General features: G+C 45.2%; 1 protein-coding gene across 8 annotated transcripts in view; it reads right to left on the bottom strand.

Moving 5' to 3' along the window:
• Window positions 1-24,302, bottom strand: part of TRIO (trio Rho guanine nucleotide exchange factor) — a 284,086-nt gene that overhangs the window by 169,368 nt on the left and 90,416 nt on the right. For all 8 annotated transcript variants that reach the window (XM_036410831.2, XM_036410832.2, XM_045571514.1 and 5 more), the window contains exons 2-5: window positions 16,551-16,625; window positions 12,225-12,339; window positions 4,751-4,943; window positions 1,570-2,082 (exon numbers count right to left, since the gene is read on the bottom strand). In XM_036410831.2, coding sequence (XP_036266724.1) covers window positions 1,570-2,082; window positions 4,751-4,943; window positions 12,225-12,339; window positions 16,551-16,625 — 896 coding nt within the window. The remainder of the gene's footprint in view (window positions 1-1,569; window positions 2,083-4,750; window positions 4,944-12,224; window positions 12,340-16,550; window positions 16,626-24,302) is intronic.

Raw genomic sequence — 24,302 nt, 5'->3', positions numbered from 1 at the left:
CAACAAGTAAAAAAAACCCCACAACAATAAAAACAACAATACAACAACAACAAAGCCCTAAGCAAATGCAAACAATAAAATTTACTGTGAAAATAAAAAGGATTGGGAAAAAATTTAACAAAGACATTTCTCTTAAGGTTCAATGGGGAGACTACCTGGACAAAGATGTAGATTACGTTGTTCACAAGGAAAGTATTTAAAGAAAAACTAGAGGCCCGGTGCATGACATTCATGGACTGGGGTGAGAGGCACCCCTCTGGGGATGTCAGACTGATGGCTTGGGCCCACTCCTCACAGTTGGACATCCTTAGCGCTGCTGCGGAGGCGGGCTGCTGCACTCGCCAGCCGTCAGCCTGGCTTCTGGCTAAGCGGCCCTCCCCCACGGGAGCACATTGACCACCTGGGGGCAGCTCCTGTGTTGAGCGTCTGCCCCCTGGTGGTCAGTGCGCATCATAACGACTGGTTGTTTCACAGTTCAGTCAATTTGCATATTACCCTTTTATTATATAGGATAAATGCCTATCAGTTAGCACTGCTACTATGCCTTGAAGCAGAATCTGAGATGGCTACCTGAGTGTTTTGTTTTGTTTTGTTTTTTTAATGATTAGAAGGAAGATTCTCCAGTGTCTTTGGCAAGGCAGCACCTAAAATCTAAGTGCACTGGCAGGTGTGTGAAAAGCTTACCGAAGAACAGTACTAGAGGGTCACCTTTGAAAGTCCTTTATTTCTCATGTAGCTTTTGTTTTTACTTTACAAAACATTCTCCCGTCCATGAAAAGCAGGCACTGAGATCAAATGAAGAGTGACCAATTCACCCACACCACAGCTACACCACATTCCCATAAAGAAGTGTACTGCTTGCCCCTGGCTAAGACTGAGTGAGCCGGTAACTGGCAAGGATTCTCACTGAGTAGCTGGTTTATCTGGAGCACAAGTATAAGATATGAGACCATGAATTATTATTGCCTATATTTTCCAGAAACTATTAATTTTAACTCATTATTCACCCTTTAAAAAACACACACACACAAAAAACCAACAGATCTGAATGGTGTATTGTCATTGGCTTTGTATGTGTGGAAGAGCAGAAATTAGCAAATGACATACATACATACATACCTACAGGGTGTCCCTCAAAAATGTATGCACACACTTTGAGTAATTATAAGGCAGTGTTTATTAAAATACATTTAATTTTCAAAATTGAGCTATCAGCTGTTGAAGTGTATGTACATTTTGGGGGACACCCTGTACATAACTATTGCTTTCAATAATAGAATGCTATAAAACATTCACTCTTTTAGCTGAAGATATTCATTCTTGTCTATCTTATAGGCATTCGAAACCATCAGTAATTAATAGCTCGAAGTTTCTAAAATAGCCCTGCACTGCACAGTGAAAGACTGAGGGAAGCAGATTGAGGGGTGGTCCCGAACTGACACTCTCCGTCTCTAGTCTCTAACCGACACCGTGAGAGTGGCTGACCCTGCCCCAGCCCTTTCTCTACCAAACGATCCAGAACTCTTCCCGGTGTACCCCCTTTTAGCATCCCCCTGCCTTCTCCTTTACCTTCTCAGCATCCTGTTCAAACAGCCGCAGCTGGAAGCACTGGTCCAGCTTCAGCTTCCGCACGTGCCACATCTGATGCAGATGCTGCCGCGTGGAGTGCAGCCGGTCCAGCATGGCGGACACCTTGGGCAGGAGGCTCTGCAGGTCCGCGTTGCCTGACCCTGAGTTCTTTTTGGGAAAGCTGTCGCTGCTCTGGATCCTCTGGAGCAGCTTCTGTCCCTCCAGGTCCAAGTCCTCGATGGGGGCCTTGATCACCTTCTTCTTCAGCTGGGAGTGCTCCTCCATCATGTTCCGAGCCCCCTCCAGGTCCTGAGGCAGCTCCTTCTGGGCCAGGATGTCCTGAAGCTCCTCCAGCCGGGACAGCATGTGGGTGGCGTTGCTAATGTAATCTTCAAAAGCAACTCTGATCTCAATCCACTCTTCATGGTTGTACTCCAAGCAGCCATCAAACTCGGGCGTGAGCTGAGAAGGGTCAACTACTTTGGTAAGGCCTTCTAAAGAGACCATATTTGTCTTAAGGGGGGGGGGGGAAACAAAACAGATATGAGAAGATGAACCAACTCTGTATGGTGTTAGCATAAAGCAGTTTAGTCACAGATCTTCAAACTTAAAGCAAGTCATCTATTTATAGAAAACATAACACCTTGTTCTGACCCCATAAATATAAGTAAACAAATAAGTAAACAATATGGTTGGTGAAAATAAACCCATTAGAGCAACACATGTATGTTACTTGGAATATCTAGAATGATAGACTTATATGTATTTCATGTGAGTGAAAGATATTAGATTTCTTTCCAAGAATGTGGACTCTAAGCCACGATTTTAGCACATTAACCAGGAAAGGTGTCAAACTGCCAAGTACAGAGCAGACGATTCAGACATTTCCCTTTTGCAAGGCATCCTTCCTCACCCCCACCACTCCACCATCTCACCCCCAGAGGAGAGCTCTGCCCAGGCCTCCTTCTCCCCGCAGTCACGCTTATGTCCTGTTCATGGGTCTCAAAATCCCTCCGGAGCAGCACCTCCCACTAAGGACACTTGTGTGGGGGCTGCTTGTTAGGGGGCTGACCACTGCTGCTCCACCCAGACCACCCTCATCATCCCCCTTCCTGACTCCACCACCCGTCAGGGAACGCCTTAGAGGACATGGATGGCTCTAAAATGTAGAAAACAGACAGGGATTAGCCAGAAAGTTGGCAGAAGCTCTTTTCACAAAGGTAAAGACAGAAGGTTTCTTCGCTTCGATAACCCGCCAGATTCTGAGCAGTGCCAGTGTCGTACTACCTTTTATGTAATACAGTTATAGTCAATTACAACCTAAACAGGAAATCCTAACCTCACCCTACCAGTCAGACCAGCCGCAGGATTAGGTAAGAATTTTGCCTCAAGGAAAGCATTGGAGGGCGGGTGACTAGATGCAAAGACAAAGGTAAAGGAGGAAGATCGGTGATCTAGAACCAAGAGAGGAAAGAGAAAAAGGCTGGGAGCCACACCTGTCACCTCCAGTCTGAGAGGAACCCCGCCTCCATTCTGTGCTGTTTGGCGTGAGAAACCGTGAAGGCAGCCAAGCTACAAAGAGGGGCTGCTTCTTAGCAAGCACCGCTGCTGCCTTGTGACTGGAGCTCCCTCCCCTCTCATCTGCCCGGACTTTTAATAACGTCCCTGGAGGCAAAGAAGTTCAATGGAAAAACCTGTATAGGCAACTTTGGAGGCCAAGGGACAGATCAAATTTCAACGAGCAAAACCTTGAGTGCATTATTCTGCCAAACCAGCACTTCTGCTTAAAACATGTATAAGGAAATATAACAACACACTTCAAATGTGACATCAAGAAAATATTAAGACCCAATAAATGTTCTCCTAAGTCACTTCTAATTGTGTATGAAGATAAAGGCTTGCCGGTTTCATGTTTCACATAAATCTCTTGAACGTAGTTTCAAATTAAAACTACATTCGGATTTCAGACCGAAAATCAGTACCAGGGAAAGAGATGTAAAAATGGAAGAAATACACGTGTGACAACACTTGGAAAAGGGTAACATGTCACAGAAGGCTTGAGGATTCATACTGGGGCTTAATACCATTATTGCTGCTGAGGGGGAATCAAAGTTTTGCTGCCTCAAAACATGCCTTTTGGGATATTGATTTTAAGCTGGCTATTAAAAAACAGTAAGCTCAGAAAGAACCGCTGACCCTTCACCTGTTTCAGAGAGAAAAAGCAGCTTGAAGGAAGAAGCATCGCCTGGCACCAGGATATGAACTACCGCTGGCGAGGGGAGGGGGGATGGGAGAGTCTGGCAGAGCTGTTTGCTGGACTCTCCCCAATGCCCAGCTGCTTCTGGGTGGCCCAGAAAGATCTCTTTAAGACATGTTTGCTCTTTCTCAGCTACCTGTAAACTACCTGCTTTCCCTCTTGACAATCCAGACCCCTGCCTCCCTCTTCTTTGTCTAGAACGGCGTATAAACCTCAACTGCCCATGCGCCTGCGGGCCACATAGTCTCATGGCACTCCTGCATGTACATCCGGAATAAATTCTAGACATTTTCTCATAGTCTGTCTCCTGTCAGTTTGATTATTAGACTAGTCTGAAAACTTGGAACGGTGGGGTACAAATTGTTTTTTGCACCCCACACTGTTTACCTTAAAATACATGAATATAGTCACTGAACCCTCATGTTTGGTGAAAAGTTGCTAGAAGAAGCAATCTATTTGACAAAAAGTTATTATTATATATTAGAAAATTTTCAAATTTTATAAAGAATATGTATGGCATGAATCCAGTTTCAAGATGGCCAGACACTTTCTTCCAACAATCATCACATGGAACTGCCTGCACCAAAGCCTTGCCAGAGCCTTGGAAACTGAAGAAGTGGTGACAGTAGAAGGAAAATAAATTAACGCTTTATACACTGTCTGCAAGACAGAGTCCTTACGAACCACCCAAACCCACCTTGGGTACACGACCCACTAGGATGACACGATAAATGAACCTGCTTTTGTTACTTCATGCAATAACTAATTTCACATATGTACATAAGATATGCAGTTCCCATCTAATATGTCGTTTTAAAAAATCTAATACCAGCCTATAATGAAGAGGGGAAAAAATCTTTTTTTTCTTTTTTTCATTAAACCATGGGTATGTTTGTAGCTGGGCTGGCCACACGTGGAAGTTACCTCAAATTCAAACTTAGAACTGCCGAAATTAGTCCTCTGTTTCTGCCAGAAGTTGTCGGGCTTGATGATGAGGGCCACGTGGATGCAGCAGGGGAAGGACTCCTGCAGGATCTTCAGCAGAGGCTTGATGGAGTCCCACTTGGACCCGCGCATGTCCACGATCACCGTGAAGCCTCGCTTGCAGACTTCTTCACTAGAGAGAAAGGAAACACACGCTCAAGCCGTGCAACTCGGGCCACTTTTTCTGGGCAGAGTCCCGCTGGGCGATGCTGACACCACGTCCTTTCTCCTGATCTGGGGCTCCCCCCACAGCCTGGCTGCGGGTCAGCACTGCGAGGGGGTGGGGAACGGCATGAAAGGATATGGAACCGGTTCAGAAAGAGCTCAGGTCTTCCCGGGAACCAAATGCTCTTCCCCTCCCTTGTCATAAAAGAACAGACTCTGGCTATGCGGGCATCAGAACAATGATGACTCGGAACAGGGTTCAACTCTGAAAACCTTTAGAACTTTATCTTGTGTTCCTGGTTTCGTATCCTGTCTCCCTCTTTAGGAGAAAAACCACCTTGTGTGTTAACTGATCACACACACTGCTGCCTAGCAACTATAGCACAGAAGCTCTTAGCGAGCAGTGAATGGGCCGACCCCTGGCGGCGTGCACAGACCCCAGGTGGAGAGGTCACACCCCCATCAACAGCAGCCTCCTGGACTCCCCAACCACAGGTGTGAAAACCACCCCGCCAGCGTGCTGGCAGCAATGTCCCACTTTTCCCCTTTAAACTTGTCCCAGGGCCCTGGGCTGGGGGGTCCGTGGCGCCTTTCTGGCAGAGTCTTCGGGTCAACCTTTTTTCACGGTAAATATCTGCCTTTCACCAGCTGCACTGACGGGTGAAGGCAGTGGTGGGAACTGTGCTGGCCCTTAGCACCGAGCAGGGCAGTGCAAGGAGCCACCGTGTCCCTCCCCTCCACGCGCTCGCAGCATCACAAACCAACCAAAGAGCCTGTCCTCTTTAGAGGGACCTTGATGAAGCAATAAAAGTGAGTAATTCAATTCCCAACCCAAGTACATGGTAAATACATATGATGCACTTGTGCAATAAAGAATAAACAGCAAGAGTCAGAGTCCTTACAGACGGGGGAATCCTGGTCTCGTTCGGCTGTAGCGTCAGTGACACGGCCCCCACTGGAGAGCAGCCTCATCCTCTCCGGTGCGTGGTGCACACACGGTCCACGCAGGTTGCTGCCGGCGCAGACTGGCCGGCGAGGGCTGCCTGCGAGCTCTGGGGAAATCCATGCCCGGCCTCAATCCACCCAGTGGGAATTCCAGGTGTTCACCCAACACGAATGTACTGGGACTATGAAAAGGCTTCTGACATTTTTTTCTGCCTCATGTAATCACCGTGAGACATTAGTCCAAATTAAAAACGCAGAAAACTAATTGCTATCATTAAGTGATGTTAAAAAGCCAAAAAAATAAGTCAAAATTAAAACCAATTTTATGCTCCCTTGCATGAGTTCACTCCTCTTCCCTCTCCCTCCCTTCCCTACACACACAGACACACAGACACACAGACACACACACACACACACACACACACACACACACACTTCTTTCCTTACCTTGACTCATACCATGAGAGTAACTGACATCCAAAGTTCAGCGATATAAAGTCCCTAAGACAACTATATCGGTATAAAAGGCTTGTCATAAAAATATTCTGAAAAAACCTGTGGGGATAGAACCTGAGTAGTTGGCGGCTCACAGTCCGAGGAACATGGTGCTGAAAGCAGTAAAGAGAAAACGGACGGACCCAGCAGCCTGGTTTATCCCTCACCTGTGGAGAACTGTGGGACGATCTCATTCATCAGTCACCTATGCCCATGACCCTGAACTGGAAGGGAGTTAACACTAGGCTCATCCACGCCTCCGGCTATGCTGTCAGCTCTCTGGGTCTCAGGCAGGTCCTGGGCCACAACCCAGGCACCACCAAAGGCGTCCCTCACAGATCCTAAAGGTAAGCAGGGCTTCCAGGAATGCCAGAAAAACTCCTGGGTCATTGAAACGAGGGTCCTGGGCCTCCCTGAACTCTAACTGAGTGAGCAGTGCAAGGTCCCACCCCATAGACACGCCAGGGCTCCTGAGGCCTGGGCCGGGCCAGCCTGGGCAGGAGGAAGCCTGACCCGCTAGGCGTTCTGCTCCAGCTCCGGCTCTGCTGCCCCACAGCCAGAGACTGCAGCCTCCCGGGGTGCTGACAAGTGTTAGTAGCTGCCCTTTGGGAGGCTGCACTTTAAACATTAGTTGTCACCGAATCCAGACAAACTCTCTGGCAGCCTGGCTTCCTCCTCACAGGGTCCCGCACAGTGTGTACACACACCTGCAAAGTCCTCCACTTGAAAGGGGCTTAACTCAAATCCCGAATAACTCCAGGCTGAACAGCAGGAACAAGCTGAAGAAGGACCCAACCAGAAGGCACCCTGAGCTTTCATCCTTTCTAGAAGAGTTAACCACTCTCCTTCCTCCACAATCCAACTGTTAGCACCCAGAGACTTCCAAGAAATGAAAACTACACGGGAACTGGGCTGGGAGTGCACATCCTTTCAACCCATCTCTCTCTACCAAGTTCAAAGCCAGATTAGGAAAATTGTGGCTTGCAAACTTCCCCAGTTCTGTATGTGAGCAGCTAGGGAACGTGTGCAGTTAGCAACAGGAGATGGGCTACAGCTATTCCTCGGCCGTGAAGACGTATGAACCAGCACACTGGGAAGTGTGACTTATTCACCAGTTTGGTTGGCAGTTTTATCAAAGAACCTCATTTTATCTATGGAATACTTAAACGTTAGATAAAACAGAGGTCTCTTCTCAACACAAGTCTCTAAAAAAAGAGAAACTCTACTTTCTTTAGTCCTTAGAATCTAAGGTTTAGATAAAGAAAGTCCCTTCTTGAGGTACCATCTCACACCTGTCAGAATGGCTATCGTCAATAAATCAACAAAGGACAAGTGCTGGCAACAATGTGGATGGAGAAAAAGGAACCCTCGTGCACTGCTGGTGGGAATGCGGACTGGTGCAGCCACTGTGGAGAACTATATGGAGTTTCCTCAAAAAGTTAAAAATGGAACTCCCACTTCTAGGAATATATCCCAAGAAACCAGAAACACCAATGAGAAAGGATATATGCATCCTATGTTCAAAGCAGCACAATTTACAATAGCTAAGATTTGGAAACAGCCTAAAGTGCCCTTCAGCGGATGAGTGGATTAAAAAAACTGTGGTACATCTACACAATGGAATATTATGCTGCTATATAAAAAGGAATTTGCAATAGCATAGTTGGAACTGGAGAATTATGCTAACTGAAATAAGCCAGTTGGAGAAAGATAAATATCACATGATCTCACTCATATGTGGGATATAATGAACAACAAACTGATGAACAAAAATGGATCCAAAGACAAGGTAACACTGAACACACAGTCCAACCTCAGAGAGAATGCAGGGAACAGGGGGTGGTTAGAGAGCAACCAAAGGACTTGTATGCATGCATATTAGCATAACCAATGGGCACGGACACTAGGATGGTGGGGGCTTGTCTGGGGGGTGTGGTGGTGGGGGAGGTCAATCAGGGGAAAAGGAGACATATGTAATACTTTAAACAATTAAAAAATAAAGTCCCTTCTTATATGAAAGCTCATGAATGAATTCACTCAAAGTCTCCACATTATTTCATTAGGGACCAAAGAGAGTGGGAGTGGTTTATCCATTTAACTTCTATAAATCATTTTAATGTTCTAGAGTAGGGGTGTCGAACTCAATCAGAGAAGGGGCCAAAATCTAAAATCCAGCCTAAATCGCAGGCCGAATGGTTTACTGAACAGTCATAAACTGTCACTGTGATGGAAACGCAGCAGAGTGCAGTGATGACAGCGCGGTGCGGGCCACATTGCAAGGCCTGGCGGGACGGATTTGGCCCGCGGGCCTTGTGTTTGACACATGTGTTCTAGAGCATAATTCACATAATTCAAGCAATAAGGACAATGAACACCTAGAGAGGACATACCAAGTCCACTGTTACTTTCATGGCTGGACAGGAATCTCCACCACACCAGCAACAAGTTCTGCTGCGACTCGCTTCTCCTGCACTCAACCCATGGGCAGTCTCCTTACACATGCATTCTTTGAAAATCACTCTGTTCCTCCTTTTTCTTTTAAAGGAGGGGGAGGGGAATGGAAGGTGACCCAAGTAAGAAACCACAACTCCTCACCTCTCCCAGATCACATTACGTTTAACTCTGGGAGCCACGCTCTGAGAGGCACAGACCACCTAGAGACCATGCAGAAGAGAAACGGGCTGATCTGTCTCAGAATACGTCAAAGGGAAAATAACTGAAGGAACGGAGGAGAGCGAATGCGAAAGATGGAAATTATTGCACTACTTACTTCTGAGGCAGCTTCGGGACCTGAGGCCCTGCGCTGGGCGTGTACATGAATCATCTTACTCAATACTTACAAGGATCCAAAGAAGTATAGATTAGCATCACATTTTGTAGATCAGAAGACGGATAAAAGCAATTAGTAGTTCGTACCAGGTCACAGTCAGTCTGACTGCCTGTGAGTCCCAGAATGGCACACCTCCACATTCTGAAGGGCACATGGCGAGACTGTCTGGCTGAGGGACAGCCAGGGGCCCCTTCACATCCAGGAAGTTTCGGGAGTAACGGGCAGGGGAAGGGATCTCAAAGACCCTCAGGACTGCTTACACCACTCTGAGACTACAAGCAAACCCTAAGTCCCAGAGAATTCACACACCACGGCCCTGGCCGAGTTCCACAGTGACAAATAAGAAAGTCAGCCCAGCCGAAACCTTTGGTTTGGCTCAGTGGTAGAGCGTCGGTCTGCGGACTGAGAGGTCCCAGGTTCGATTCCGGTCAAGGGCATGTGCCTGGGTTGCAGATTCTATCCCCAGCCCTGGGCGAGGAGTGTGCAGGAAGCAACCAATGGATGTGTCTCCTTCACATCAGTGTTTCTCTCCCCCGCTCCTTCCCTACTTTCCATTCTCTCAAAAATAATGGGGAAAAAATATCCAAAGGTGAGGATTAACCAAAATTAAAATAAACACTACCTGTATCATTCATTATTCAAAGTATATACATATATACATTTCAAAAAATAAAATGAAATTCCCACACCATTAATTTGATGATGATTTGTATCAATCCTACTGTTTGGCTAAAACAAAGCCGTGCTCACCAGGGGCCGCCCAGCGCTTTTTGGTCAGGCAGAGTGGGACCAGACAGGATGGATCCAGAGGGGACTCAGGTGAAATTCTCCTCCATTATCACTTGGCAAATGCATCACTGACATGTTATTCTCGCCTCTCTATTTGCTCATTAACCAACAACAAGCAAAATGGCATTTCCTGTCACTTGGAAATGTAAATACAAAAGCAAACCTAGGCATGAAATGAAGTGACTGCTCTCAGCAGCTGGAGGGTCACCCTACACATGTAAGTGTTGATGAGGGAAATAACAGAATGCTTGGGGTTTGTTACAAGATATTCCAGGGCAACTTTAGAGTAAAACAAGATTAGCAAAACCTGCTAATCACTGGAGCTAGGTGGCAGGGATGTGAGGCTTGGTACGTTGTTCTGCCTGCTTTTGTGTATGCTCATAATTTTCCAATGACAAGGTTTTTTCTGTTTTTTGTGTTTTTTAATGTGGGTCATCCAGGTAAATGCAAACATACCTGAATCAATTTTTAAAAAAATAATATGTATACATACTCCTTTGTCTGCTTAGAATTCAGGCTGGGTTTCAATGTTTTCTAGAGAGCCCAGTACCACATATTAAAAAGTGAAAACGGTGAGAAACCCCAAACTACCAGAACTTAATGCGAATGAAAATGTTCACATTCATAGTCAAAACTAGATTTCAAAGCGAGAAAGCAAACGGCCAAAGTTACAGGCAGCAATTCAATTATGTAACTTCAAAAAACCACCTGGATGATAGCAATTCAACTTGTTTTTCATTCAACTACGTGACGATTCTCATTCTGCTAAGTAAGAACTTTCTTTACTGTGTCCTTTGTATTGCTCTACCTCTTTTCCCATCATCAGCATAGTACCTGGCACAGAAGAACTCAGTAAGCGGCAACTATCAGCTATACTGTTATTTAGAAATGATAGTGATTAGCACTGAACTTCTAAAACTCTTTCCAGCTCTGAGATTTCAACGGTTCAAGAGGAAAGGGAAATAGTACAAGGAAAGGGGAATCCTTTCCGCACGTGCTGTCCCTTCCTCGCTGACGATACGAAGTGCAGTTCTCCCAGCAGTATCCCCAACCAGAAACCCAAAACCTTCCTCAGCAGGCTGGACCGTCCGCTTCCGCGGCCTGGACAGCGAGGATGGGTGACAAGCGGGCACAGCCGTCCTGCCCGGCTGGACACAAACCCTGAGCTGGGAGGATGGAGTACACTCACCCGCCTTCAGAGCCCACTATCCTGCTCGACAGTCCTTTACTGCTCTCTATGTAACATGCTCCTGAAAGTTACCGTCTCCTTGAGCCTCCGTGATGACCACGTTCTGTTCTTATTACACGTCCTAATGTAATCTCTTTGGAAATGCCCTCCCTCTGCATGTGGCTTTCCAGAATAAAGATTTCCTTTCTTCAGAGGGAAGCACCCCTCCAACCTCAACACACAGCGGCCCCTTGTTCTAGGCATGGCTATATCCTGGGAGGTGTTAGAGTAGTATTCCATTTTCCAAAAAGCAACCTGAACAATTAAATGGATGTATTCATGGGGGGCGGGGGGAGAATTTCTTTCACTGGTTATCAGCTAGCGCTGCAAGTAAAACCTCAGTGAGAGCAAAAACAAGGACATGGGCCAGATGCTATCCATCGATCCTTTCCAGGTCTGTCTGGAAAATGAAGCTTTGCCCATTCTTGGTGTTCTTCAGCATCCACTCTAAAATCCTCCCTGACCATCACGAACGGTGTCCTGGATTGAATGGGGGTCCCCCAATCTGACGCCCTGTCGTATCAGCTGGGAAGGATGTTCAATGCCCCACAAACTTCATGCTACAAATCAACAGGATGCTTGCAGGGAACCCCAGCTCGGCAGAAAGACAGCTGTGTCGTATCAGAAGCAGCCGCTACTTCCTGGCTTCCAGAACTTGGCCTCGTGGGATCAGAACCATCAACCACAACTCTTTATTTCTACCTCCGGCACCTGTCCTGACACCCCACCCGGTGGGCCTCCCCACCCTACTGTCATCATGCAAAGCAATTCACTCCAAACACGACCTCTCACCCCCACGCCAGAGTGCTGTAAGCAGGACAGAGCGGTCGCCACGCGAAGTGAGAAGGAACATACTTTTAAGTTCACACCCCTGGTCTGCTTGGCACTCGGGCTGGGGCTGAGCTGTTTGCTAGAGAGCTCGGTGCCTCGTCCTAGGACAGGGCCAGCACACCAATACTCACCTGGGGATGCAGGCGAGGTAGGAGATGAGCCTCCGCAGGTCCTCCTGTCGTATTCTGTCGTGATTGCTGCGGGCCGGGAACGTGAGGATGGGGCCTCCGCGCTTGTCTCTGCCGCCTGAAACGAACACGGGAGCACGCTGAGACGTAGACAGGGGAGGACGGCCCAACCGGGTCCCAGCCACTCCACAAGGCTGTTCCTCCATCAACCGCAGGGCCTGAAAGGTCCCTGCTTCCGCGGGCACATGACCAGCCCAGCTCACCCCTCCAGGGCTCGGCAGAAAAAACCCGAGTTCCGTACACCACCTGGAAGACAGTCCAGAAGGCCTGCCCTTCCTTCCAACGTGTCCTCCTGCCCTCCGGTTTGTGTCTGGAGGAAGGAAGTTTTCACGTACAAGTGCTCACTCACCTTCAACAACCTACCACCTGTTCCCACCGCCCCAGTCCCTCTCACTCTCCTTCACATTGTCCTCTCTCCTCTCCCAGCCCTGCATTCTAAGCTCTCCCTCTGCTACCATCCAAACTGGGACTTAAGTCTTGAAAGGGAAAAAGACAGGAATGCTCTTCAAACTTCACGCTGATGACTTCTAAATCTGGATCTAGGGCGTCTTCCTCTCTCCAGGGCTGCGCCCAACCCCACTGGCCAAGTTTTACCAACCTCTCCCACAAAGCCGCTGTATATAAAAGGAGGTGGGGGAGGGCTTTGCATGCAAGAGTTATAAAGCAGAACTTAACTATTAGTTAAGGACTCTGGAAAAATCACATCACATAAGCACAAATCTCAGGTGGTGACTGGTCTTTGATAGACAGGCAGCCATGTTTCTCATTAACATAGACACAATGTCAATGAAGTCTGCCGCACCTCTGACCACTTTTGGTGAAATTGTCACATATACTTTATTACTTCCATCAGGTTTTCAGAAAGGAAAACTGAGCCTTCCTAAGTGGATCCTCCATTTAATTTTTCATCTCTAGGCATCTCTTTGGGAAGCACAGCACGAAGAACTCAACATTCAAGTCACAGTAAGCAATTCTAATTATTTTCTCATCTTAATTGCTTACCTCAGCAGCATAGGTAAAATTTAAAAAAAAAAAAAAAAAAAGCAAGCGGTAACAACAGAAAACCAGATTTTTTGCTTTTAAGCCCAATAAATTATCCAGCAGACGTTATTTTAAAAATACATGTTACCAAGATGGGGATTTACAATTTCCTGGAATGACTGACACTGTTTCTACACGGAAATAAAACAAATTTTAAACACTTAAAACGATCCACGTGTAGTCACACCATCTAGAAAAGTGTTAAATTACTCATAAGCCTAGTAATCTGGTATTACGTGGTAATAATACTAAACCGTAGCTACCAATACATGCTGTGCATGGTGTCCAGAGGTTGACACACACATTCTTGATCATCACAGTGACCTTGTTAAGAGTTTTATGGCTGCAGTATAATTGAAGATACTGATGCTCAATGGGCTTAAAGAAAGACAAAGGGACTCTGCCAGCACACTCCAGCTGGGTCCTTCCCCCTGACAAGAACTTACATAATTTTTCAAACTAATGGCTTCAGTTCCTTCTAAAGTAGTAGAGATATCAGAAGGACAACTAAACATGAGTTCGTAGGCCTTTTCTGATGAATAAAAAGTACTATTAACCCTAGCCAGTGTGGCTCATTTGGTTGAGTATCTTCCCACGCACCAAAGGTCATTGGTTCAATTCCCAGTGCCCAGGTTTCGGGCTCCATCCCCAATAGGAGGCATGCAGGAGGATGTTTCTCTCTCTCTCTCTTCTCTCTCTCTCTCTCTCTCTCTCTCTCTCTCTTTACCTCTCAAAATCAATAAAAACATTTTTTTTTTAAGTAGAAGAGAAGCAATACTGTTCAATGAATGGAATGCCATTACCAAGTCATTGTCTAAAATATCAGATAGTGTTATTAAGGTAATATCAATGACTCTAGGTTTTAGAATACCTCTTGTCTCCAATATAAGACAGGAAACATTTCACTATTTTAATTCCCCAACATCTTTCATTCTTTTCAAAAAGGAATCCGTTACCTTAATCAAAAGTATTCCAGCTCAACACATATTACAGAAACTTGAACTTTTAAAGATACAGTATGAAATTTAGATAAAAACATTCACCTGACTCTTGGTAAAGTGAATCATACCCAATATGTGTCTGGATTCCCATTCTGAATTTTTAAAATGAAACATATTGTTTGACTCAGTAGGAAGATGAAATGCCAATGACCCGTGTTCAGCTCTCCTTCCTCTGGGATCAGCGTGTCTCTTAATGTAAGCAAGGGAGGCTCTACCAAAACGGAATCCAAAGTCCGCCCATCGAAGAGTGTCACGTGGGGAGTCAACAGGTGCACACACTGCACACAGCCACCTGTTCGCTCCAGTGAGAGCTCAATGAGGTGAGTGTGATGTGCTGACTGCTTCTGTTGTACTGCCTCACCTTTCACCTACAGGCATCTTCCCAGCTGGGACCACTGACCAGGAGTCCCCTGCGACGTACTGGCAACCTCACCCTCCAAATAGGCTCCCACTCATGTCCTAAAAAAAGCTAATTTAAACCTAAACTTTAATTTCAAAGTAGAGGGAAAGAATTCAATTTGTCTTTTTCCTTTTTCCAGAATAGAGCTTCAGAAAACTTTCTAGGGTCGTTTTAAAACTTCATCAAAAATCACTCATGAAATAAAAATTGCATATTCTCTATTTAAATAATTTAACATTTTCTTTTCATGTGCTAACCTCCCTGCATTAGGTGTACCTTCCAATCTGTGGTGTGTTACAGTCAGTGATGGACAGGTGCCAAAATCACCCATCTGCTGATTCCTCCCTTGGGGTTAAAAAAAATCAACATGTTAGAATCAATGAAATGCAGTGTTAGTTCAGAGGCACATGGTCTCTGAGCCTAAAGGAGCTTGAAAGCAATCCACAGATGTCTGTTTAGATTGTATGCCCCAAAGCCTGCTTGTTTGCCCATGTCACAGAAGGCACCCAAATGAAAATACTGTTTGGGTTAGGAAGCAGAAAAGTTACAGCTTTGAAGTTCTTGTTCCTGAACTAATATATATATAGTGACACTGCAGCTATAAAAGCATTGCCTGCTAGATATGCTAACATGTTGTCTGTTGTCAACCCACAGCCTCATGGTGAGGCCGGCAGGACAGATGTCAGTCCCATTTTATGGACAGGAAACTCAGCACCTTAGCTGGGACAATAAAAAGAAAAGGGCAGGAAATCCATTTCCTGCACCTACCAACGTCACAGGATGTCCACATAGAAGAGTTCACAGTCTCTGGACCTCCCTTGTGTCTGTAACCAAACACCCAGCACTCACGAGGGAGTTGTCTGCCTATCCAAATGCATGTTCGTCGAAAACAAAAAGGACGGTTTTTGTTCATAATGACACTCCTTTCCAATTCTATAAATAACGCTTCCTCTCTACTCTTCCTTTCCCCACCCTTTATTTCTGTATGGTACCTACGGCCTTCTGGTCAACTGTGTAACTTTAAACATTTCTGTTTGTCTGTCTCCTCAACAAGAATGGAAGCCCTACGGAGGCAGGCATCTGTTCATTCCCTGATACCAGCCTAAACTCTCAATGCCTAGTGAGAGATGGGCACATAAAAAAGGGGACACAATAAATGTCTGCTGTATGAATGGATTCTTCTTCTACATTCCACACAAACTTAATTAACAATACCCACCACAGGTATCAGGAAGTTAACAATGGGAATGTTCCCGGTCCATGACACAGATGGGGTTCTACAAGCAAATGGAGGACCCCGCTGGTAAAGACCACCAGAGCTTTCATGGTCCATGGCAAGGGTTCTACCAACTCCAGGACCAGAGGCCAAGGGGACAGCAGCCATGGATACATGGGCATCCTTACCTCCCCAAAGAGGAGGCAGCAGGTAGCCACAAAGTACAAGAAATCAAGGTAAAAAAAAAAAATAGCAGGATGCGTCCAATATGGTCACATTCCCACCACCTTTGTGGCGATGACAAACTTAAAACAATCAGTTGTTTTACCTAGTTGATCGGGGCAAAAGAGCCAAATGTTTGTGGAATGACAGACACAAACATTTCAGTCACCAGTGTTATCTGACTTATGATGTACCTGCCAGGAGGAAGAAGATGTTCATGCACTAACATTTCAGGAAAATGCTACAAGAAAAAGCACCTAGAAACCTATGGAAATACACATGCTCCTGGGGACGTGGCAGGTGAGCTAATCAGTGTTTGAGGCTTTGTCTGAGACTGTGGCAGAAACAGTCAGAGAACCAATAAAGCAGATGATAATGTTAAACTTTACCTGAAAGGTATGCAACTTTTTCCTTTAAAATTGGCAGGACATCCATAGCTTTCATTTCATCGTTTTTTCGAAACCCTGAAATAAAGAAGAAGAAAATAAAATTACTAGGTTGCTTGAGTGACATTTAATTTTTTTAACCATTCTACCAAATGCCAGCTTTTTTTACACCATTAAATCAACTCTAGAAATATCATCATTCAAAGACACTTGAATTTTGTGAGGGAAAGTCTCTGATCACAGAGTTAGCTTCTATTTTAATGCCAAGCAGTGATTTGCCCACGGACGCAGAGGTGAATGTACCAAGCAGGCTCTCAGCCATTACTAACCACGAAAATCCGATCCCAATAATCAGTCCACAACATTTCAACCATCTTCATTTTAATCTTGTAGATTCATGTAAATACTGGCAAATACCGTGGCTACAGTTTTCTAAAAACTGTTTTGGCACACTAAATCCTCTAGGGGGAGCCCAAGGCCTCAGCTATCAGATTTGAGTCACAAACAGTGGCAGGGAGGAGAGAAGGGATTATAAATAGCTGGGGGCTGGCCTCCGCTCCCTGTGGGCTCGGCCCTCCCTGGCTTTCTGGGTCATGCTCCCCTGGAGGAATGTCACTGGCTCCTGGGGTAAGATGGCCCAGTGCCACCTGCTCCAGAGGGCGGCCAAGGCCCTTTTCTCAGTGCAAACCAGCTCTCCCCCACCCCGGTCTCTCAGACGGCCAAGTGGAAATCTTGTGAAGGAGAAGCATGCGGCAGGCAAGTTGGGCCACGCCAACTTCCAGCTAAGCAGAAGGAATTCTTGCAGCCCAAACATGTCCAGTCCAGCTCCCCAGGGTGAATGCCCACATGGAAGTTTGAGGTCATGCTCATAATAACGCCTCAGGATATTTCTCTTGGAGGTCTCTAACAGAGGCCATCTGGGTTCATCAAAACTAGCAACTACGGTGACTGGCAGAGAACTCTCTAGAAAAAAAATAAAAGACTGCTTCTCCATCCCTATTTTCCTGTACATTTTTTGCCAAAACAGTACATGAAAAGCATTCAAAATGTAAGCTTTGATAACACAATCAATGCCAACAAGGAAACCTGGAATTAGAAAGTAAACAAACGGAGCTTCTTCCACTTCAGGTCTGTTTGAGGGGCTCTGATTGGACCAGGCCTGCCACAAATTAAATCTACAAAACACAACTATTTCGAGGCACTGGAGCGTGGCCAAAAGCTGGGAGAGACTCTTGGGAAAAGGAAATGACATTGGGTGAACCGCCCCTACCAGGGGCCAGGGCCCCATCTGAGCCAAACGGAGCTGCTAAAACAGGAACTGGGACCCAGCTCAGGGTGGCCTCAGCGGCTGAAAGTGAGGATTTGTAGGAAGGAGGAAGGGGAACCCCAAATTCAGAGCATAAACTTGGTCCAAATCTCTGGCTGTCCCCCTGAGCATGTGCCAGGCAAGCTCCAAGCCTAAACTCTACGCTAAAGAGGAAAGATCTCACCAAGGTTAGAGTTGGTGCCCCCTACAGAGATTGTAGCTTGAGTCCCACCAAATTAGTAACCTGCTAAAAAAAAAAAAAAAAAAAAAAAAAAAAGCAAGCAAACAACAAAAGCAGCACCTTTGGGAGGAATATAACCAAGTTCAGTCCCTACAGCATTATCATTCATAGGAGCAAAGAATGACTGAATTAATGGTGCGGTTTGATTTTTTTAGAGTAAATCTTTCCTGTCCATAGGATGTATATACTGACAACCCAGTTTAACAGGATTAACAATGACACATAATCACCAGAGACTGCACAAAGAAGGCCACAAACAAACCCTGGGGTCCAGGAGGCTTAGTGTTATACTCCCTAGCTGGTCATGAAAAGGCTCGACACAACTTGGACCTCCAGATCACCAGGCCATTTTGCTTTCCAACATACCGCGCTTGGTGCTGGCAACCTATCAAGTTTGTAAAACAGTGACTATTTTTAAAACGCAAAACAAGAGCCAAGAATTCTGCAATTTCATCCTCAAGATTCCTTCAAAACTCTTGAATGGATGCAATCTAGTCACAGCAATTCATTGCCAGTCATTGGGTAATTCACTGAACGTCTGCAAGATTGATTACATCCGATTCCATTTGAGATGGACCCAGGTGGAAGTAGGGCAAATGCAAGGAGAAATGAGGCACCACCTCAGGCCTCAAGGAGCCAAGTTTATTTATATATATATATATATATATATATATATATATATATATATATATATATATTTTTTTTTTTTCTTCTTCACAGAAAAGGTACAGGATGCTAACATGCACAGGCAAATGTGGAAGCAGACCAAATCATAGAAATACTAGAAAGAATTGAGCCTTAACTATAGATGCCAGTCTATAGGGATTTAAGAAGGATCCCCCTTCTAGTGCTACCAGCAAAGACAAGGCCTGCTTCCTACCATTCCCACAGAGCCCATGCCCACAGATGCCCTGGCCAGGACACAGCATAGCCCTCGGGAGGTGCCACCACAAACTGCAGTCCTGGACTCCCACAGTCCAGAAACAGGAGCCCCATGTGTGGGTCTGGCTCCCTCTCACACGATCCTCCACAAGGAGAATGTCCTAAGCCCAGTGCTGTGCCTCAGAAGAGGACTGTGGGACTCCTAATACTTGCAAAGCATCCTGACAATCCCCGCTGACTCTGAACCCCACCTACTTATCATAGCCCTGAGGGAGAGAATGGCGGAAGTTAGCGCTGCCATGTTTCAGGTCACCCCAAGGGAAGAATAATGTCATATTGATGTAAAAAGGAGGTGAAGAAAACAAAATTCAACAATGAAAACCACAACTTCCTATGTCTTACTATAAGCCACAAGCTCATTCCCATGTAGCTTCAGTTTCTTAAAACTGCAGTTACCCACTAGCCCATCACGGTTCCTGAATTTCTCTTCTGAATAAAACTCGGTTGTTCTGGAGGAGGAAAGGCACAGAACCAATGGCTTTACCGGTGTTGGAATGTGTTATGCTTGCATTGTGATATATGTCCATGTCCACACACAGACTAGAACACAAATTCGAAACAGTTTTATCACCATGTTTTTGTTGAATGTGTCAATGGAAAGATGTTAATTTTATTAAAACTGTGAATTAAAATTATCAATTAAAACTTTTTTAAACAGGAAAGAAAACAAGAGGTGGTGGAGGGAGCAGAAATATATAACTAACCACACACAAAAACTGAGTGTGTGGCTATTATGGTGGTCATCTAAAGCATTATTTTTTATCTCATATCCATTTTTAAAAACACACCCAAGAAGCAAAAGACTGAGAGAGTATGTATACATATTAGAGCCAGATTAAGTAACTTTCAATTAGAAGCAGGAGGAATTCAGCCATGAAATATCCTTAGATCAAAAAGGCAGATTCTGAACCATGCCCTGAGGAGCCACTTATGAAAACAGAGTATGTGGCTATAAAAACAAATTACAAAGAAATGGCTTCTGTGCCATTCCACTGATTCTAGATTACACCACAGACAACTCCTACTGTCTCCTTTCCTTGTGCATTACAGGACCTTCCTGTAGTTCCTAAACTTCAGGAACAAAGGGTTACGCTCAGTGACTATCCCGGGAAGCACACACCTCTCCTCCCACATGCACCAAGAGGGAAAGGAACGGCACATGCCACCTGAGCGATACTTCTGAGATCACGGACCACATCTTTGGGCCACAGACCAGGAGTCAGCAGCAGCTTTACTTCTAAGTGTCACCAAGGGAGTTTGAAAATGCTAATAATAGGTAAAGGGGTACCACAAAGATAATTTTGGTTAAAAAAGTAGCCTTAGCTGGCTTGGCTCAGCGGATACAGCATCAGCCAGCTGACTGAAGGGTCCCAGGTTCGACTCTGGCCAAGGACACATGCCTGGGTTTCAGCTTGATCCCCAGTAGGAGGCAGCTGATCAATGATTCTCTCTCTTCATTGATGTTTCTATCTCTCTCTCCTTCTCTCTTCCTCTCTGAAATCAATAAAGAAATATATATTTTTAGAAAAACTAGAAGAGATAGGGTAGAAGAAGAAGAGCACATTGAAAGAGGTAAGTGGGCAACGTCGGAGGGCACTTGGTTGTACTCATCTCGAGAATTACTGCATGCACCTTTTCCCAAATGCATAAAGCTTACACTGACGTGCGCAGAAAGAGGGATGGGTCCTTGTCACAATTACACTTTGCTCCCTGAAACAGAGAAGCCCATGTGAGTTTTAATGAAATGCCAGCTCCAGGAGACAGAACTCGGCCCAGGCTGCAGTCAGCCCAGGCTCACCCGTTTCCTGGGGAAGTCCTACGCCACCCAACAGTGCTCTTTCAGTCCAGGTCTATGAGGAATCTGATCAGAATGTTCACGTGATAACATATGGCATTACTCTCAGATCCTGAGATGTAACAGTTGCTGAATGGCATTGGGGAAAAGGGTTTGGGTTAAAAATCAAATTTTATCAGTGTTACTATAAATGTGCAGGTAGCGCTTGACGGTTTTATTTCCTCTTTCCAGTTTCAAGACAGTACAAATAACCCCTCTTCCTAAAACAAATGAATTTGAATATTTAGAGGTTTTAACATACTCTTTAAAAAATTGTAACGCCCGGGTTCAGCATGGTATAACTTGCCAAGTGACGGTTACCAACTTTTAAACTGCTGGTAGGTTCAGCAGCATGTCAATTTGAGATGCATTCTACACCCCTGCTCATAAATTACTCATATTTCCCTTAAACTCACCTGCTAGCCAGAGGATGGCTGCTTTGTCCCCTGCTGCATCCCAGACACCAGGACAGGGCCAGGCACAGCACAGTCAATAAACATGGATGGGTGAATGAATGAATGAAATATAAACACTTAAGTTTATATTTCACAACTTAAAAGATGCTGAGGAACAGTGGGTGCTTGAATGACGGTTCAGGGGTGAGAAGCTGGGGAATTATGTTTGTTCGTTCGTTCATTCATTCATTCATGACCACTCCTATAGTATGATTTATAAGAAGGAAAATTAACCTCTCCGCCCTAGGAGGAAATATTCCACAAGCTATCATTCAACAACGGAACATCTTTTAGCCGGATCGATGGTCTGAAACGTCAGCTATCTAATACCTCACTGGTCAAATCAACTTCCGTTTTTATCCTGAGGTTCTGCAAGGAAGTGTTGTATTATTATTATTGACAAATACCTTTTGAAGCGAGTCATTGCTGAGCAGAATGCTCACTCACTTGGTCACTTCCGTGGTATTAGATTTTTTTAAAAGACACATAGAAAAGGAACAACCACCCCCTACACAATTTTTTTTTATTTAAGAAGGAAAATAAAAGTACTATGGAAATATGTTCACAATGAGTAGAAGCTTTTATGCACCACACTATTCTAAAAGTGTGGGGTTTTGGTGTGTTTTTTTACATTGAGGTAAAAAATAATTAAGGTGAAATAAATGAGTTAAAAAATGAATCAAATTTGTAAAGAAAATCTTAAACTAAAACACAGGTTAATTTTGGTTAAATTTATTTTTATTTATTTTTCATTTTTAAAATCTTTATTGTTGAACATATTACATATGTCCCCCTTTGCCCCACATCGACCTCTCTCAGCTTGCCTCCCCCCCACCCCCCCTCACCCAGCCCAGGCCCTCACTCCCCTGTTGTCTGTGTCCAATGGTTATGCTTATATGCATGCAAGTTCAAGGGGTGATTTCTACCCGCCCCCCCAACCTTCCCTCTGAGGTTTGGCAATCAGATACCAGCAGTAACCATAGTTGATTCCTGATCATTTGCGCTGAATGAATGAACCGCTCCCTTGTTCTGAACTGCCTGCCTGCCTGCCTGCCTGCCTCACCTCCTGCACTGGGGTTTGTCCTTAAACAACAGCCCCACAAGGCCAGCTGTGCTCCTCATCTGCTTCAGAGACCCTGTCAGCTAAACTGTAGCATTTACTAAACGGGAAAATGGAAAGTGACAGAAACTGAAACATGAAACAAAAACCATCTTATCCTTTAAGAACACAGATTCTCGCAATAAAAGTGTGTTTCTAAATAAAGCAGCATTTTAAAACAACAAAAAGGAACATTGTATAGTGAGCTGGAAGATTACTATGAGTACCAAGTCTTGGTGGTAATTACTTAATTTCAGGCATTGGTTTATCTGGGGGAAACGCGGGCGCCCCACATCTCTGAGCACAAAGAGCAGGCTGATAAATCCCTGCATCAGGGGCGCTGCGCATGCGCGGGCACCCATGGGGTGACGTCACCCCTTCCAGGCAGGCGGTCCGCAGTGACTCCGGACGGAACACTCCGCAGCGCCTGCAGGATTAGTCACAGATCACAGGGGGCCGCGGGCGGAGGCAGTGTTTGTGCTAGCAGGCTTTTCGATGGGCAAGCATTTAGACCAGCGTTGCGTAGAAAGGAAGCACTGAACTATTCCGGATCCTCTACAAAAACGTTTAAGGGGACAGATACAAGGTTATAAATCAAATGGTTTAATTTGATTTATAACCCTGTTGCCCTTACTAACATCTAAGAAATTAAATCATGTAATGCAATGCTTATATTATTTTACATAAATTATAATATACACGTACACTATATTCATAAAATGCATCAAAAGTGAATTAAGTACTACTTAGATCAAGAATATGCATAAGTTCACAGACACTCCAGGAGTATGAATGGAGTGTAATAGTGCAGATAATAATTTTTACTTGGAACCTTTATGGTTTTTGCCTGGTGCCAAAAGAAAGTGTCTTACAGTGAAGCTTGTCAGGAGGTGCCTCTGGGGGAAGCTCATCCAGCCTGTATTCTGGGGCCCCAGTCACCCCCTCCTAAGCTACACACACACACACACACACACACACACACACACACTTATGTGCTGATGCTGACCTATTCCAAAGAAGATTCATTTTACATAAGAAGCAGCTTCTCAGGAAAGCTGTTTAGAAACTAAATTTGTATCAAATGAACCACAGTGATACAACCATATTGTCTGATCTGATTGCTAGCAAATCATCCAAGCTTCCCTGCTAAAAGAAACCTTGTTTCATCATTACATCCAACACTTCATATGTGCTGGCACCCTTGTCCTCTAGCAAATAGGGAAAGAAAAATTCTAATGTGCACATGTCATTTAATGCAGATCACAGTCATGTCCTGTACAATAACGCTATGTTAGACTTCCTTTCCTTTAGATACTTTTTCATTATTATAAGTGCAGAAAGGTTTTCAAGTACAGACCAGAAGTATAAATCAGTGATAGTAAAATGCCTCTCTCTGTACATGGACTTGCCCTGCATCGGGTGGCATGAACACAAAATACAACCTAGGGCCCTTGCTGATCTCGGTCTATTTGGGAAAGCAACAGAGGCGCGCGTGTGGTCAGTTCTGTGGTGCCGGTACCTGGGAGAGAAAACCCAGGGCGAGGGATCAGAATAGGAGGATATGTCCTAGAAGACAAAAAGCCTGTGGGGCAGGGACCATACTGTGGGACTTGTCTGTCATCACCAGAAAAAAGGGACATCATGAAGAAGGGCCACCTGCAACCTATGGTATAGCCAACTCCACCTGTGTGTCTAACCCTGCATGCACCCATGTCCCCCAACCCGCTCCCCACTGTGTGTGTCCCAGCACAGCACCTGGCCCTACACACCATCCACCCCACAGCCAAACCAGGAGCCGGCTGTCCCTGCATACTCTATGATTTAGCTGGCGAGCCATGTCTGCCTGCCTCAGGCCAGCATCTCCCTGTGTGGGTTGCT

Source organism: Pipistrellus kuhlii, unplaced genomic scaffold (genome assembly GCF_014108245.1).
Source record: "Pipistrellus kuhlii isolate mPipKuh1 unplaced genomic scaffold, mPipKuh1.p scaffold_m20_p_4, whole genome shotgun sequence".
Lineage (NCBI taxonomy): Eukaryota > Metazoa > Chordata > Mammalia > Chiroptera > Vespertilionidae > Pipistrellus > Pipistrellus kuhlii.
The sequence above is the reverse complement of the archived record's forward strand: the minus strand, read 5'-3'. Positions and strand labels throughout refer to the sequence as shown.